This window comes from Schistocerca nitens, chromosome 1 (assembly GCF_023898315.1).
Source record: "Schistocerca nitens isolate TAMUIC-IGC-003100 chromosome 1, iqSchNite1.1, whole genome shotgun sequence".
Lineage (NCBI taxonomy): Eukaryota > Metazoa > Arthropoda > Insecta > Orthoptera > Acrididae > Schistocerca > Schistocerca nitens.
The window spans coordinates 948,272,768-948,291,142 of record NC_064614.1 but is presented as its reverse complement, the minus strand read 5'-3'; the positions used below and the strand labels follow the sequence as shown (position 1 = coordinate 948,291,142).

At 36.9% G+C, this 18,375-nt stretch overlaps 1 protein-coding gene across 3 annotated transcripts in view; it reads left to right on the top strand.

Annotated features, from left to right (window-relative positions):
- LOC126194409 (myoneurin-like) overlaps positions 1-18,375 on the top strand; it is a 128,455-nt gene that overhangs the window by 34,592 nt on the left and 75,488 nt on the right. For all 3 annotated transcript variants that reach the window (XM_049932764.1, XM_049932763.1, XM_049932765.1), the window contains exons 2-4: positions 66-341; positions 7,356-7,469; positions 12,609-12,684. In XM_049932764.1, the coding sequence (XP_049788721.1) occupies positions 66-341; positions 7,356-7,469; positions 12,609-12,684 (466 nt within the window). The remainder of the gene's footprint in view (positions 1-65; positions 342-7,355; positions 7,470-12,608; positions 12,685-18,375) is intronic.

Genomic DNA, 18,375 nt, shown 5'->3' with positions numbered 1-18,375 from the left:
TGTTTTTGTCTTGCAACTAAAAGAAAAATAATATTTATTTCTGAAACTTCTTTTCATATGTTCAGGCTTGGGTCGTTCCTCAGGACAGTCTCCTAAGCCTGATTTCAAGATGGGTTCAGAAAGACATTACAGCAAGAGAGCGAAGCATTCGAGCACTGCTTACATTTGTTGATTGGAGTAACTTAGAGGCAACTTTTATATCTGAACAAATAGACAAAGACCAGCTTTATTCTATGAGTGAAATATCATTCTATTTTGTGCTGCAATCACTAGCTGAAAGTAACTTACTTTTTCCAAAGTACCAGTCTGCGTATCAAGCCCTACAGCAGAAATTTCCTCAGGTTAGTGTATAAGGTAACAAAAAGTATTTTGCATTATAGTTTACTCTTAAAATGTATGTAAGTCTTAGCAGTTATTACTGATGTGATTGTAATTAGCTGAACATCTACATAACTGGACCAATGAACAGACCAACTAGATGCAATCAGTGTGATGTCTTTAAAATCAGTAATCACTGTTCAGTATGTTTCTTACTTAGAAATTTCTTTCATTGTTTGGTCTTGAAGGAAGGAATGCTTCCTCATTTTGTATGCTTTCAATTGCTATTGACTTCCAGTATTATTTTCTGGGAGAATGCAGATTAAAGAAAGACAGTGTTTTTCACAAAAAAGACCAGTAAAATGTTGTGAAGGTAAATCAACGATAACATGAACTTTGTAAACTCAAGTGCATAATTACAATTTTTTAAGGGACAATAAATTGTATAACTTTAGGATCTAAAGACAGGTTGGTGGAGATGAAAGGGGCATTATGTAAGACCAAACAGGGTCATATGAAGTACATCAGCATGATGATGATATTGCTAAAATTTCTCACAGATCTTGGGATGCTAAACTCCCACTACATTTCTTGTTTAAATGCAGCTGAGTTGACATTTACATCATCAAAATATACAATACAAAAGTAATTTCCATTAAGACTTGCTTTCTCTTCTGTGGTTCAGAGTGGCTGTGTTTTCTGGTGCAAACATATTCAATAAACTCTTGTTAGACATTAAGTAAAAAAACTGGGAATTCCTACAGTATGAAAAGACATATGTTGTTGGCTACTATTTCTTCAAATTATCCGCTTATCTGTTAGCTGCCTGACAAGTAGCAATGATTATTTAAACTGGCATCAATTCATAGCACACTTAGATAACTTTGATAAATATGAACATCATCATGCTGATGATGTGCTAGCAGTAGGGGGTAAACAGCAGGTATTTAATGTAACCAAGGAAGTAGCAGCTCTTTCTTGAAAGTAGTGGCTTCCTTGCCAATATTTGTGTGTTACATTTTATCTTCAGCACAAATATTTATTCAGGGATATTGTTGAAGGTTCTTTCATTCTTTCTGATATTTGACTTATGGTCATAAGGCTAAGGCCCAAGGAGTAATTACCTGCCAAAGATTTCCTCTCCTGTTGCTGGAGACATCACCAGAGACTTTAAGGACTCAGGATGCTATTTACATAAGTCAAATATCAGCAGTAACACAAGTACTGGCAGTGAAAGCTTGCATTCCATGATTCTTGCATTTTGTCATCAACCATGTTTCTGTGTATGTTTTCTTTTTTCACATGTATACAAAAATGTATAAATTGTGGAATTCAGACAGTATTGCTAACAGACATAACATATCAAACTTATAAATGAGGAACTCTTGTATAATGGCTCAAAACTAGTCAGTCTTTCAGAGGAACTTGACAAACTTTCAGAAAAGATGACTATCTGTGTGATGCAATATGAAAATTGTGCTGCAGATAGAAAAGATGAAAGTGGTTATGAAAAACCTAATGCACATATTTCAATAAAACATGAGGCTTCATGTCTGAAGATCGTGAGTATACAGATAGATAAAATTCTCAGGTGGCACCAGCTTATGGATAAGCTAACTGAAAAACCCAATTTTGCCGGCCTTGCACTCAGAAATCACTCCCCCTTTGTTGACCTGCAGACAAAATTGCATACTTCCACTCAATTCTGTCCTATGGCACAATCTTATGGGGCATTGCACCTTAGGTGAAAAGAGTGTTTATTCTACAGAACCATGTAATAGCAATATTGTTTAAAGTTGACAACTGAACATTTTTCAGAAATCTCTTTAGGAACTAGGTATTCTTACACTTACATACCAATACGTGTACTCCCTAATGATATTTGTGGTTAATGACAAGAGCGAACTTAGGAGGAACTCACAATACTAAAAGTAACCACAATACTAAAAGTAAAAATAATTTCCATATAGCTCTGCATTCCTCACTACAGGTCAGAATGGAATTTTATATACTGGGGCAAAGTTGTGTAACAGTGTGCCAGTAGACATCAGGTGGCAAACTAAAAATTCCCAAATATTTTAACACACAATAAACAAATATGCCACTAGCCACTCCTCCTAGAATATATCCAAATTTTTTGACTTGAGAATGTAAATTTTGTGTAACTCAGATACTTGAATCAGATAGAGCCTTATTTTGCCAATATATAGACAACTCATATTGGTCTGTATAAAGTAACAATGCTTTGTTTGAAATGTTAGGTAGTAACAGTAGCTGAGTAATGTAGAAGGATGAGCAATGGCTTTCTGCAAAGTAGCTGTTTTTCTTCCAACATACATATGAGTACATAAAGAAATCTAGAAGTGATTGCTATAATTATCAGTTTGAATTGGTTAAAACTAGTCATAATTTGTTGTCAGTTCACTTCAAAGAAGTAGCTAGCAGTGGTTGCTTCAGCCTGTTAATGTATAACTTGACAAGTTCCACATTCCTGTTGTCTCTCCTTCATGATGGGAAAACAGAACATAATGTATGTATGTATGAATGAATGAGTGAATAATGTATGAATCAACCAGTCAGTCAATTAGTTACATTTGACATGCAAGGGAAAGCTGTAAGAGAGAAGATATGGTAATACTGTATGCTGCGCAATGTAGGCTTCCATGTTTTGAGTGCTTCAAAGAATTCAAATCAAAGTGACTTTTTCTAATGTATGAAAAAGAAAAAAACATTAACATTTCACGGTAAAATGTGATATTCATAAATGGAGTTTTTAAAACTGTCTGTTTAATACTGTCTGGTAAATTATTTAAATTCGATAGCTACCCTTCTTTATGAATGATGAAATATTTGTGTATTTTCAGAAGAAAGAAAAATGTTGAAAAGTAGTATCCTCAGAAGTATAAATACAATTCCTGTATAACTTATTTGTTATAAGTGTATATCTGTTTTTACAAAAGAAAGATGGAGATACAGATTTATAAATTTTCTGAAGTGGTAGGTGCATCAGTGAGTTTATAGTTTCTTTTCAGTTTTATTTTTATGTTACAACAGATTTGCTCATGATCCTTGATTGAACAAGACTGCCAACTCATCAGGTTCCAATATTTTAAGACAGAGGGAATGGGGTGAGTCTGAAAGAATTTTAGTGATGATGTAAGGTGTCAAGTTGTTTGCACAGCCTGGTTACATGCTGAAAAGTACTTATTTGAGCCATTCAGTGCTTAGAAAGGAATTCCTTCAGATATTATCTTTACTGTCAACACCAGCTCAAAATTCCTCTAGATTGGTCACAGTAATTCTGGAACCAAGTTTAAGCAAAATAATTAGTGTTACTGTGTTATCCGTTGCTTGTCTTTCCTCATTTATGCTAAGACCTGGTCCCTTATTTTTTGAGTCAAGAAAGTTTTCTTGTTGCATGAATCATTTTGCTCATAAACTCTTTCCTACTTTCATGGCTGCATTTATGGATGAATGGTCTTTGTTAAAATGCTATACTTTCCCTCAGCTCTGTCTCAACATTTGCTTAAATCACAATAAAAAGGGTAATTTGGTTTTGGTCTGCCTTTGTTAGTGTTATAATGTCAGACCTAGGTTTCAGTAATGGCAAAGCCTTTCTCAGAGTCTTCTACATTTCATTCTGTAGCAGTCTTCACTCTGTTGAATTGCACTTCAGATGACCAATTGTTTCCATTACCTAGAAGTCTTCACAGTTCTGTTGAATTGCACTTCAGATGACCAATTGTTTCCATTATAGTTTCCCTGTTCTTCAACAAGCTGTTGAAACATATTATACAACAGCACATGACACTGGCCTCTATGGCCAAGGTCATTAATGCACACTTGTCCGATGGCACTCGAGCCAGGGATAAACCAGTTCAAATCCTGCTAGTGAAAAAATTTTCACTGCCAGTATTGTTCCAGCAAAGGGAAGAGAAGTGGTGGCATAGAGTTTCTGATCACCATATTTTGTGCCAACACCCTGGTTTTAATACCAAACCTCTCTGCAATGTCTCAGAAAGTTAGCGCAAGTGACACTGTTGATGGTGATCCATCTGTCAGATGGGGATGATAAGCGTGGGTTCCCTTGGTGCTATTCCTGAAAAATAGAGTATGTGCCGGCACTGGGTTTAACTGTCTCCCTTCTCTCATAATCATAATCACAATCATCGTCATCATCATCATCATCATCATCATCATCATCATACAAATCATACAACACAAACATTACACTACACACACACAAGAGCTTGCGCATATGCGCGTGCACCACGCGCGCGCCCACCCACCCACCCACCCACACACACACACACACACACACACACACACACACACACACACACACAGATATATATATATTTAGTATTGCACGTAATGTGTAATGGAGCATGTTGTAAATAAACAAACAAATAAACAGCACATCACATTCAGGACGAAAGTCTGAGGATACAGAAGATGTTGTATATTTTGTTTCCTCTTCACCTCCCAGGCTGTGTTTCAAATATCTAATTATCTTTAGGGCTTTATGATTAAAATCATGAAGTACTACTTGAGACATAATGTCTTTTACTGGTAAAGTGATGCTGTGTGCTGACAAGCTTATTCCTATGATGATATTGTTAATGTGCACATTTCAGGAGGCACTTAGAAGCTCCATCATCTGGTGAAAATGGTAATAATGAAAATATTGTGTTATAAGACAATGGGAGGGAATTCTTAAGTTGTTTTTTTTTCTCTCTCTCCACCTAAGGAACTAAACAGTTAGAATATCTAAAGTAAAATTCAGAATGAAAGAGATAACAGGATGTTACAAATGAAATCACTTAACCATCTGAGATCATCCTTGCACCAGTGTCATTATGGAACAGAAGTTCCATGTCAAAAGAGTAAAAAGGGGGAGACCTAGAAAGATCTATAAAACCATCATGACCACACACCAAAAGCCACCAGAATCATTAAAAATGTAAGATGTTATAAAGATGGGAAGAGAAAACACGTATTCACACATTTTGTGGAATTACCTACATAAATTCCATAAAACCTGTCCCCCTCCCCTCCCCCACACCACATGGCCAATAACACTAAGAGGAAAACTAAGTAATAGTAAATACTTACTAACATGAATATTTAGGGTGCAGTTGACCCATACCACAGGTTGTATCAAACATATATGGGATTGGTAAACTGGAATATCTCGAGAATTCCCTCCCATAGTTTTTTAATACATATATTTCATTATTATGTTTTACACCATATGATGGAACTTCAAGTGCTCTGAAACTGGTTATGTGTTCAATGAAAAATTGTTGGTTCTGCAACTGTTGTGTGATTTCTTCATTTTACAAGATGCATTTGTACAGTTGCTAGTGCCATGTAAGATGCACTCTTTGTCCATTTTCAAATGTTCCTTTACAAAGGAAAGCCCCGGAGTACTGCCTCAGTTGAATTCCCATACCAGTGAAAAGATGAGAGTGAAACAGATGTTAGTGTCAGTGATGCTGAGAAACAGCTGAATCGTTAAAACTGAACAAAGCTCCAGTGCCTGATGGAATCCCTACTGGATTCTATACAGAATCCATTATTGAGTAAGTTCCTCTTTAACCTGTTACCTACTGTAGGCGTGCCAAACGAAAAAAACATGCCAAAGGATTGGAAGAAAGCACAGTTCACTCACATCTACAAGAAGGGTACCAGAATTTATTTACGAAACTGTTGTCGAGTATCCTTGACATCCATTTGTTTCAAAGTCTTATAACATTTTTGAAGCTCAAACATAATCAGGTATCTCAAATAGAATGACCTGCTCCATGACAACCAGCATGAATCTTGAAAGCATCAGTTATGTGAAACCTAACATGCGCTTTTCTTGCATGAAGTTCTGAGAGCCATGTATCAGTACAGTCAGATAGACACAGTATTTCTCGATTTCTGAGAAGCATTTGATTCAGTACCACATGTATGCTTATTACCAAAAGTAGGATCATATGGAAAATTTGTGACTGGATTGATGATTTTCTCTCTCTCTCTCTCTCTTTTTTTTTTTTTTTTGTTTTTTTTTCTTTTTTTTTTTTTTTTTTGGCTGTCCACCTCACAAAATGAAAAAAAGTAGTATCCTGTGACTGTAATGTCAGTGAGCCACAGTTGGAATAGATGAACTCATACAATTATCTGGATGTAACAGCTTTTAGGGATATGAAATGGAATGATTACGTAGTGTCATTTGTAGGTAAAGTAGATGACAGGCCACTCTTTATTGGTAGAGTATTAGGGAAATGCAATTAATCTACAAGAAGACTACATACAAAACACTTGTTTGACTGATCCAAGTGTGTGGGACCTCAGCCAAATAGGACTAATAGGATACTCCATGAATACAAAGAAGGGCAGTACGAATGGCCATAGATTTGTTTGAGCCATGGGAGAGCATTACAAAGTTTTCGAAAGAACTGAATTGGCAGGCACATAAATTACCTCTTGAAAAGCTACTAAAAAGTTTCTGGAATCAACTGTAAGTTGTGAATCTAGCAGTATATTGCAACCCTCTGTGTATCATTCCATAGGGATCATGGAGACAAGATTAGACTAATTACAGCATGCACAGAGTCATTTAAGCAATCATTCTTCCCATGTACCGTATGTGAATGGAATGGGAAAAGTCCCTAATACTGATAGAATGGGACGTATCATCTTTCATGCCTTCACAGTGGTTTGCCGAGTATAGATGTAGATGCAGACCAAGTTTTCAGTAGAACTGAAACTGGGGACAAGTAGTATAGATTCATTAGAATTACAAGTGGAAACAAAAAAGTTGTGATACAGGAAACAGAAAATAGTGACTAAGTCTTTAGACACCTGAAAATGTGATTAGTCAGGAATGTGGGTGATACAGTTATATGCAGCAAAGCCTAGGACACACAAGTAACAAATTAACTATGTTACCTATATTCCACTCTAAAATTACCATTTTGGGACTGTTGTGTTACCTTATGTCACATTTGTTTCATTTTAACTGTGATAAGTGTTTTTATTTGTTCTAGGGTGGATGTTCTTTAGACAGTGACACTTTTCTTACCATGGCTGTGTCAACAGCCATAGAAGAATTCCAGGAAACATCAGATAATCGCATCAGCTCTATTCCTTCACGAAATATGGTATGCCAATTTAATAGTGAAATTGTTGTACATATTGCCTGATATTTATTTTCATCATTCTGTAGAGACTCAAAACAATGAAATTTAGTTTGAAGTTAGATAATATGTCATTTTTATATTTGTCTGGAATGTAGGCTTGTGCAGAAGTGAAATGAGGACAATAAACTGTTCAGACAAGAAGAGAATAGAAGCTTTTGAAATCTGCCACTACAGAAGAAAGCTGAAGATTAGATGGTTAGACAGGTAACTAATGATAGGACATATTGTGAGGCCACAAGGAAGTATTGCTTTTTCTAATGAAGAGGGGGAGCATGGGAGGGGGGGGGGGCAAAACTTGCAGAGGGACACCAAGGCTTAGTACAGTAAGAAGGTTCAAATGGACAGAATCTGCAGAAGTTATACAGGGATGAAGAGGCTTGTACAGGGTAGACATGCATGGAGAGCTGCGTCAAACAGTCTTTGGACTGAAGATCACACCACCACCAACAAAACAACCACAACAGCAGCAACAGCAACAATGACATGTCATGTTCTGTCACTAGGCAATTTCTTACAGATTAACAGGAGATAATGCAGTAAACGATACCCAATCATCAGATTTTACATTAATTATATTGATTTAACTTTAAACCATCCCACACTATTTATGGAGTTGAGGTGTAATAATTATTAACATAATGTTATGCATGTAGAAATGATGGTGTTTTATTTTTGGCACAATTGCAATTTAGAGTCAATTGCAATTTGGAGTAATGGTTGTCAATGACATATTCATAAATATGAGAATGTTCTGCATCGGATAACTTGTCGGCATCTACTGTGAATTTTAACTTTTTTTTTCTTGCTCATTTGAATATTGAGAGCATCAGTTTTATTACACTATTAGAGTACGAAATCCAATTGTCAGGTCTTAACCCCATTCCAACCATAATTAGTTAATACATATGGTAAATATGCATATATCTGTAGGTAAGCTGGCTAGGTCACATAAAAAAGTCATACAGCAGGTGAAGAATGACTTTGTTGATCACGAAGTATGCATGATACATTTCGAAATTGCTTCTATCTTCAGAAATCCGAGTCCTAAGTAGCCCAAAGAGAAGAGTCATACAGACTACCTGTCATCTCACGTTATGTGCACAACTGGTTATGGCTCTTGTCCTGGTGCTATCTTTGCATTTGGATTTCTCAAGATGGAAATAATTCCAAAATGTCTCATGCATACTTTGTGTTCAGTAAAGTCATTCTTCACATGCTGTATGTCTTTTTATGTGACATAGCTAGCTGAACTACAGATCTGTGCATATTTACTAGAATGATCACTAGCCTCCTATGTGGCACACCTTTAATACAAACTGTCTCTGGTAGAAACAAATGAAATAAAATTTTCTTTGAAACATTGTTGAGATTTAGGTTAGATACATGGTAGTCATAGGTTATTAACACTTGCCATAAGTGTAATCTCCTAAGTAAACATGCATGATTGCAACAAAAAATATATTTCTCTCTTAATTGGGGGGTGATAACCATGATACAATATCACCTTACATGCAGATTGAATTTCACCTGTGCCCTTATAATTATGCCTATCATTAGTTGTAAGACTGATTAACTAGGTGTTTAATCCCACGAATTAGCTTAGACACTTCAGTATTTTCCTTGTCATAACAGAAGTGTTAAGTGAATCACTTTGTGTTGATTGCTGGCATTAATTACTTTTTAATATGTGTTACACATGAACTTTCATCCTGTGAATGACCAACAACACTATTTCTTTGATGTGGAAATCATTGAAGTCAAGTTGGCATTGCATAAGATAGGTTTTCCAGACTTAAGAGTTAACCTGTTTTGAAGCTTGTTCAGATATTTTCTTGACTGTTTCTGATGTGATTAATTTCAGGTTGTTGACTAATAAATTTGTATTGCCTGTGACCAGTACAGTTTCTAAAAGGCATTTTACTTGCTTTAATAGGAGGCTTTTACATTCCCCGAAATACTACCTTTTGGTGTTTCAGTTCCTCTAAAAAGAAGCACCATTGAAAAATCTGTTTAATCAGAAAAGTTAAAACTTTGATACTGTTAGTATACATAGCTTTTCCCCTTTCCTTTTAGTAGTTTTATAGTAATGTGATATAAGAGTGTATCCGGCGTATTTCTGTTCAGTTTAATTTTCAAGAAATGCCCTTGTAACTAAAACATACTAGGTGATATTCCATTCCTGTTTCTCACTGGTGCATGCTCAACAAGAGCCTCTGTTTAGTTTGGGACAGTAAGAGAGAGGTACTGACAGGCTGATATTATGACCCAAGTTGTGAGACTTGCCTGTGTAGCTTACAAGAGAAGATTCCCAAGTCTCAATGAATGGTCTTGATAAAAGTTGGCAAGTGTATGGAGGGGACAAAATGTGCAATATATATGTTTTTTTTTTTGTCCAATTTCACTTTTGAGGAGTTAAACACACCTCAAAAGACATTTGGCATTCTACATTAAGAGAGAATATCTTTGAAATGATGATGTATAAAAAGTGTTATTCAAATAAAAGTTGATACATAATTAATGTTCTTGAAAGCTGTGTAATCAAATTTTGTAATAATCTGAAATTTTCCAAAATACTCCTTCACCATTAATTAATACTGAAAACTTCTGTTACTACATAAATTAAAGTAGCTTTCAAGGCACATACATTCCTTTGTAATAAAGCTGGTTCTGAAATACCATTTTTGGAAAATGAGCTGTACATAATGTGCTGTCAGAGCATTTTCAAGATACCTAACTAAAATATCTAAACTTTATTACAATTCTAATTATTTGTTTTATTTACATTTCTTGTATGTTTTAAATTGTTATTTTGTGTTTTACATTCATATTTTTTTTATTTTTTAGTTTACCATTTACGTGCCTGTATTCTGTTAATTGGAAATAATAAGTAATTCATTGTTATGATAGAAAATAATTACAGTAGTGATAAGATATAAAGAAATGCTTAAAACATAATGTTTTTTCACACCATGCACATAAAATAAACAAAATTTCTTCATGTAATTTACACGTCAGAGAAGACAACATAAAACAAGATTCAGTAGGATTTCAAATCATCACAGATGATCCTCTAAATAACCTGATTTGTACCATGTATATTTCAGTATGTTGGTAAGTCTTGGCGAAGAGAATTGATTATATAATAATGACTGCAGCTTGATTATGTTGTTTTTCAAGTGAAGAGTTACATCATAATCATTCACTGTTAGTTTCTCTCAAAAGTATGAAAAGGTGGGTGGTCAGCATGACAGCATAGGTACAACTGTGGAATGTGTATGGCTTTCGATGTTTGAAGAACTTCGTGAGAAGATTTTCAGGTCTAGGTCTGTTGAATGATTATGATGTTACTCTCCACTTATGAAACAGTACAATTAAGCTCCAGTCACTAGCACATAATCACTTCGCTTTACCAAGGCTTAGCAACAAACTGAAATATGCCTATTACTAATCAGGATATTTAGAGGATCACCCATGACAATCAGAAATCCTGCTGAATTTTGTTTTATATTGTCGTCTCTTTCATGTATATTAATGAAGAAATTTCATTCGTTTTATGTGCATGGTGTAAAAAATGTTATGTTTTGAGCATTCCATTAAAGATTATCATTATTGTAATGAGTTACTTAGTATTTTCGATTAATAAAATACAAGTATGTGAAACGGCAAAAAGAAACTGAATGTAAATGTAAAATAACAATTTAAAACATACAACAAATATAAGTAAAACAAAGAATTAGAATAGTAATGGATGAATGTATAGATGTTTCAATTGGGTATGTTCAAAATTCTTTGACAGCGCATTGGGTACAGTTTATTTCCAAAAATCGTATTTCAGAAAACAGTTTATTACACAGTGATGAATATGGTTTGAAAGCTTCTTTAATTTATGTTGCAACAAAAGTTTTCAGTTTCAAAATTAATTAATGGCACTGGGGTATTTTGCAAAATTTCATATTATAACAATATTTGATTATACAGTTTTCAAGAATGTTAATTACATATCAACTTTTATCTGAAAAATATTTTTATATATCATCATTTTGATGCCAAATTACCTTTGAGGTGTGTTTTACCCTTGAAAGGTGAAATTGGAACCAAACAAAAAAGTGTGTATTTCACTGTTTTGGTCACTCTACACACCTGCCAAGTTTCATCAAGATCACTTATTGACATTTGAGAATGTTCCTTTGTTAGTCTTTAAGAGAACGCAAGGACCTATACCAAAGCCCTGGTTGGCACACAGTTTTGATGTCAAGAGGTTTTGCAATAGCATGCAGTCCGCTGCTAAATCAAAGATTCTGTGTGGTGTCTTCGCATTGTTACCTATTCCTGATGCCAATGAAACAGCTTTGTCACTTGCCCATTTCAGTGATTATTACTCTGTTGTAATAATGTAGGTAATGGTACTAAACCAATGGAAGATAATGTCTGTGTTATCTGATTACAGTTTCTGTGACGGAAGCGAGCTGCTGTCTGTTGCAAGAGTGCAAAATACTGCCGCTACAAAAATATAATTTTAATGAGTCAATCTGCAGCGCTTAGTATAATGTAGTCAGTCAGAACAATTTAGTCATTTGAATGATGCAGCCATTAATGTTTATGTTTGCATGACTGTGTATTCAGTCAGGTCTGAAGAAGGATTCATTCGAAAGCTTAGCAATGTCTTGGTGTTGTTTATGTGTCCATTGAAAACTCAATGCATGAACTATATAGTGGGTTTATATGATTGCTCCTTTAATTAGTTATAGTTCTCATCATACTTGATGGTATGCTGATAAAAGGCTTTTTATATTTGAGTATATACTTTCACTAATTGAAACATACCTTATCACATATTAAAACTTCTGTTGAGTTGGAGGCGCTAAAATGAAACAAATCTGAAAGATTTAGATCAGGGCACTTGCACAAAAGCAGCAACAGAAATACAAATAGCTTTAATGGTGGAGCAGTGACAGTATTGTGGCCAGTTTTGGTTGAAATATAATTTTACTTATGTTGACTTATTTCCAGCATAATATACAAGAGCATTTTGACTAATAACCAATTTGAATTTATCTTGTAGATAAGCGATGTACCTTATATTTTTAATTTTATTCACAGGACCAGGAGCCAACACATGAATTACCAGAGAAAAGAAACTGTGAAGCTGTTACTGTTACTGGTTCTAGGAAACTGAGTAAGTAGAGAGGCAATACATTTTTACACATCTAAAATTCTGACCAAATAATTTTAACTCATAAAATTTGTCATATGGAATGTTTTTACTTTTGCTTGATTTTCGAGATCTGTTTTAGTGTTATCGTCCTATCATATAGCTAACATTGTATAATGAACCTACATTGTGCATGGGACAGATGTTGCACCTGAGTCGTCCACTAAAATACAACACATGTGACTGGATTTTCAGAGCAGGAGTGGCAATTAATGAACAAGGATATTATACAGGGTGAGTCACCTAACATTACCGCTGGATATATTTCGTAAACCACATCAAATACTGGCGAATCGATTCCACAGAATGAACGTGAGGAGAGGGGCTAGTGTAATTGGTTAATACAAACCATAAAAAAATGCACGGAAGTATGTTTTTTAACACAAATCTACATTTATTTAAATGGAACCCCATTAGTTTTGTTAGCACATCTGAACATATAAACAAATACGTAATCAGTGCCATTTGTTGCATTGTAAAATGTTAATTACATCCGGAGATATTGTAACCTAAAGTTGACGCTTGAGTACCACTCCTCTGCTGTTCGATCGTGTATATCGGAGAGCACTATAAAGGCACATTTGCATGCCGAGCGTGAGTTTCCGCGGAAACGCAAAATATTAATTAAATAAATAATCAGTGACTAATAAATAAAGCCTATGGCACACAACTGCAGCGCTGTGTCGCTGATAAAGACAAAAGAATAATTACGTTACTCTTATGTCTGTTTAAGAGAGGGGAGAGCTCAGGTAGAAGTGGTGCGAGAAGCACGTATTTTATTTTATTGTCTGGCACACCGCCATATTTTCATGTTATAGAAGAATACTGCGAGTTGCAACCACACTAGGCACTCGATTCTGTAATGAATTTATATTTATAAAAGTAAGTAGGATTATGAACTGTAGGCTATTTCATTGAATATATCTGATTTAACTAACTGTGTAACTTTTTATGTTTAGTAGACAATCACCTCTGTACGACGTATTGGCATGGCTGGCAAATCATTGTAATATTGAGATTAGATCATGAGTCCGTACCTACCGCAGCAGTCTTTGGAAACGATTTAATTACGAAGTCCGATTATTTCAGTTTTCTTTCACGGTCAACTACGAGTTACATTGCCTTTTCCAAATAGCCATTGTCAAGCGTCTGATACCGAATAATTAAACGTCCACGTTCCAGATAAGCAAATACCAATTACAACCAATCATCATACATACAGAATAATTAATCATTAATATTTTATTCCATTTTATTTTTATTTATTTTATAGCACCAAATTACGTAGGGATCCAAAGGGAATGGTGATGGACCTTACGTATAGAAGAGACTGGAACAGCACATTACGTCCACATGCTAACACCTTTTTATTGGTCTTTTTCACTGACGCACATGTACATTACCATGAGGGGTGAGGTACACGTACACACGTGGTGTCTGTTTTCAATTATGGAGTGGAATAGAGTGTGTCCCGACATGTCAGGCCAATAGATGTTCAATGTGGTGGCCATCATTTTCTGCACAGAATTGCAATCTCTGGCGTAATGAATGTCGTACACACCGCAGTACATCTGGTGTAATGTCGCCGCAGGGTGCCACAATACGTTGTTTCATATCCTCACGGGTTGTAGGCACATCACGGTACACATTCTCCTTTAACGTACCCCACAGAAAGAAGTCCAGAGGTGTAAGATCAGGAGAACGGGCTGCCCAATTTATGCGTCCTCCATGTCCTATGAAACGCCCGTCAAACATCCTCGCGTTTCCAGTGGGACATTTTCAAGCAACGTTGGCAGATCATTCTGTAGAAACGCGATGTATGTTGCAGCTGTTTGGGCCCCTGCAATGAAGTGAGGACCAATGAGGTGGTCGCCATTGATTCCGCACCATACGTTTACAGTCCACGGTCGCTGTCGCTCTACCTGTCTGAGCCAGTGAGGATTGTCCACGTGCGGCATGTTAGATGCTGTCTGTCCATGTACCGTTCTGCATACACCCTGCGCGCTTCAGCTGCATTTCGTCGACACTCACCATAGATGAGTATCATCTCCGCCTTTTCAGAGTTCGAATACCCCATGGTCACAGTTCCTACAACACTACACTATCACAGACATCTGGTAACATGGTGTACTACAGTTGGTCTGCATGTGGAGACGAATGCAGAATAACAATAGCAGCAAGCGCTACATGCAGACACTGCGACAGCTAGACCAAACCACAACAGTGCGCTACAGCCACACTCGTAAACACGGTCGTCATCGTAAACATGTCCCGGCAGATGCTGCTCGCCGACCGTGGCCTGTGCTTGTTACAACACGCAACTGAACGTCGGAGGTTTCAAGCGTCAACTTTAGGTTACAATATCTCCGGATGTAATTAACATTTTACAATGCAACAAACTGCACTGATTACGTATTTGTTTATATGTTCAGATGTGCTAACAAAACTAATGTGGTTCCATTTAAAAAAACGTAGGTTTGTGTTAAAAAACACACTTCCGTGCATTTTTGTATGGTTTGTATTAAACAATTACACTAGCCCCTCTTCTCACGTTCGGTCTGTGGAATCGGTTCGTCAGTATTTGATGTGGTTTAGGAAATATATCCAGCGGTAACGTTAGGTGACTCACCCTGTATAGGATTGGTGAGAGAGGAGGAGTGTGGGGGGGGATGTATCGGAATACCGTTTTGTGAGGGATCAAGGATTGTTGGAATGATATTCTTCATTTCATTTCAGAATTAGACAAAAGGTGTTTGAAGTCCTAATGGAGAACATAGTTCATTTGTTCGAGTCTTATGTGGTTCTGCTGAGGTTACTGTTATTCAGTAGATTCTTCATCATAGCAAATACCTCATTCTCATTCATTAGTCACCGTTTTCCATCAGACTCCAACTCCATTCCTGTTCCCACCCCATTACAGCTTTCTACCCCTGCATCGCTTTGAATATTACATGGTATTTTCCTACTTTATTCTTGTCCACTGTACCTTGCTTTCCATATCTATTTTCCATGATCAGGATATACCACCTCCACTACTTACTGTTTTCCTAATGTATCTTGTAAAAACTCCCTATCCTGCACCTCTGTATGCATCTAACTGAAATGACCCACACATGCTAGTTATTCCTATCCCTCTCTGCAGTTGCTCCTCACTCTCCTCAACTCACATGTCACTGAAGAAAGGCAGTTTTTGATGCTCAGGTGATAATTGTCCTTACCTGTATACTTACCTGCAGCTCAACACCACTTGTCTTAATTGAGCAGCAATCTCTATTCATAATTAGTGCCATAAAAATATATATAAGTAAATGTGTGTGTATGTTTTTTCCATATCTCTTCCCTCTTCGTAAACAACTGATATGATTTCAAGCAAATTTGGTACACATGCTATTTATCATGTAGAGAGAAGTTCTATGGAGGTGAGTACCACCTAGTTCCATAGGGGTGGGGGGATGGGGATGAAGTAGTGTTGGTAACACCTGACATCTAGGCTGCCTTGCACATCTGCTGTGTTCTGCAGGTCGCAACAAAAAGTGTTCAAGGGGGTATAAATGTGGATGGGCGCTGCTGAGCAGACTGAGTGGAGCGAAGGAGAAGGCTAGTGGGAGGGGAGGATGGGATGGACAGAGAGAGGATGAGGAGGAGGAGGAGGAGGAGGAGATAGACAGAGAGAGGGGAAGGGGAAGATAGGTGCAATACACATGGCTTATACGAGGGCGGTTCAGAAAGTAACCTCCGATTGGTCACAGTGCGGGTTGTGGGGGGAGTAGCGACGCCATCTGTGCGTTCACGCACTCAACAGGTCAGTCGGCATCAAGCCGTGGTTGAGTGAACGTCGTACCTGCGCTAGTTTAGTTTTTGTGGCAGTTTGAAATGTGTGCTGCAATAGAAAACCCCGCCAAATGTGAAGTGCGTGCTGTCATAAGGTTTTTTACAGCCAAAGGATATTCTGCAGCAGCTATTCATCGTGAGCTTTGTGCCGTGTACGGACCAAGAGTTATGAGTGAAGGAGTTGTCCGTGAATGGGTACATTTATTTAAAAGTGGACGAGAAAACGTTCATGATGAAGAGAGGAGTGGTAGACCATCATTGGTGACTGACGAACTCGTTCAGACAGTTGATGCAAAAGTTCGTGAAAATCGACGTTTCTCAATGTCGGAGTTGTCTACTGGTTTTCCACAGATTTCTAAGACTCTCTTGTACGAGATAGTGACAGCAAGATTGGGTTACCATAAGTTCTGTGCACGATGGGTGCCCAAAATTCTTACCGACCACCACAAAACTCAAAGAATGGCCTCTGCATTAGACTTTCTGTCACGTTATGAGGACGAAGGAGAACCATTGTTAAACAGAATCGTGACCGGTGACGAAACCTGGATTAAGTACGTGAACCCTGAGACAAAAGAACAATCAAAGATGTGGGCACATTCAAATTCGCCTACCAAACCAAGAAAAGCCTCGCAAGATTTTTCTGCCAGAAAACTGATGGCAACGGTGTTTTGGGATGCCAAAGGGGTGTTGTTGGTTGAATTCATGGAACGTGGTACGACCATTAATCAAGACGTGTACTGTGAAACAATAAAAAAGTTACGACGGGCTATACAGAACAAACGCCGTGGTATGCTGACTTCCGGTATCATTTTTTTGCACGATAACGCCCGTCCTCACTCTGCTCACAGAACAACGGCCCTTCTTGAGTCCTTCAAGTGGGACGTTATCAACCATCCACCTTACAGCCCAGACCTGGTGCCAAGTGATTATCACCTCTTCATGCATTTGAAGAAATGGCTCGGGTCACAGTGGTTTGATGACGACGAAGAGCTCAAAGATGCGGTCACAGGCTGGCTCCAGGCACAAGCGGGTGATTTTTATGCAGAAGGAATTTCAAAGCTTGTGAAGAGATACGATAAGTGCCTCAATCGCTATGGAGACTATGTAGAAAAATAGTGCAAAGATGTAGTTGTAAGATGTATATATTAAAATATTTTTATTTAACTTGGTGTATTTTTTTAAATCAACCGGAGGTTACTTTCTGAACGGCCCTCGTATGTATGCCGGTGAACCCATGTGTAGAAAGTTAGTTTGTTGTAATTCTGCTACTAGAATGGTTTAGACAACTGAAAACTGTGAGCTGGAATAGGATTTGAATGCTTTCACGTGCAATATTTGAGTAACAAAGCCACTTGGTACAGCTTTGCCTTTGAATAGCAAAGATCTAGTTTTGAGTCCCAGTTTCATTCTGTTAAAGATTAATTGTGGTTTTCATGGCAGAGTGAAAGGTTAATTCTAGCCCTGCTTTTTTTGTTGCCTAATATATTGTCTCATTTTCAGTTTTACTTTAGTGTTTTTAATGAGTTCACTGCTGTCATGTGTTATCAGTAATTAATAACATTTTGTTTGTAATGATCTCTCTGCCAATTGGAACAACAGAAGAATAATAGAAACATAATGCATACTTGCTTGGATACTTGTTTGTTCTGCAGGAACAAAGGAACTTTGATCACTTTTTGAAATACACACAGAAAAGACTGTTTCATGGTCCAAGAAAAATGGCTAAGATAAACAAAAGGGGAACAATGAGGAACCCGTGATAAAGAAATAGATACAATGCTGCGTCATAAGAGATACTGAAAATGGATGGATGCAGAGAATTCT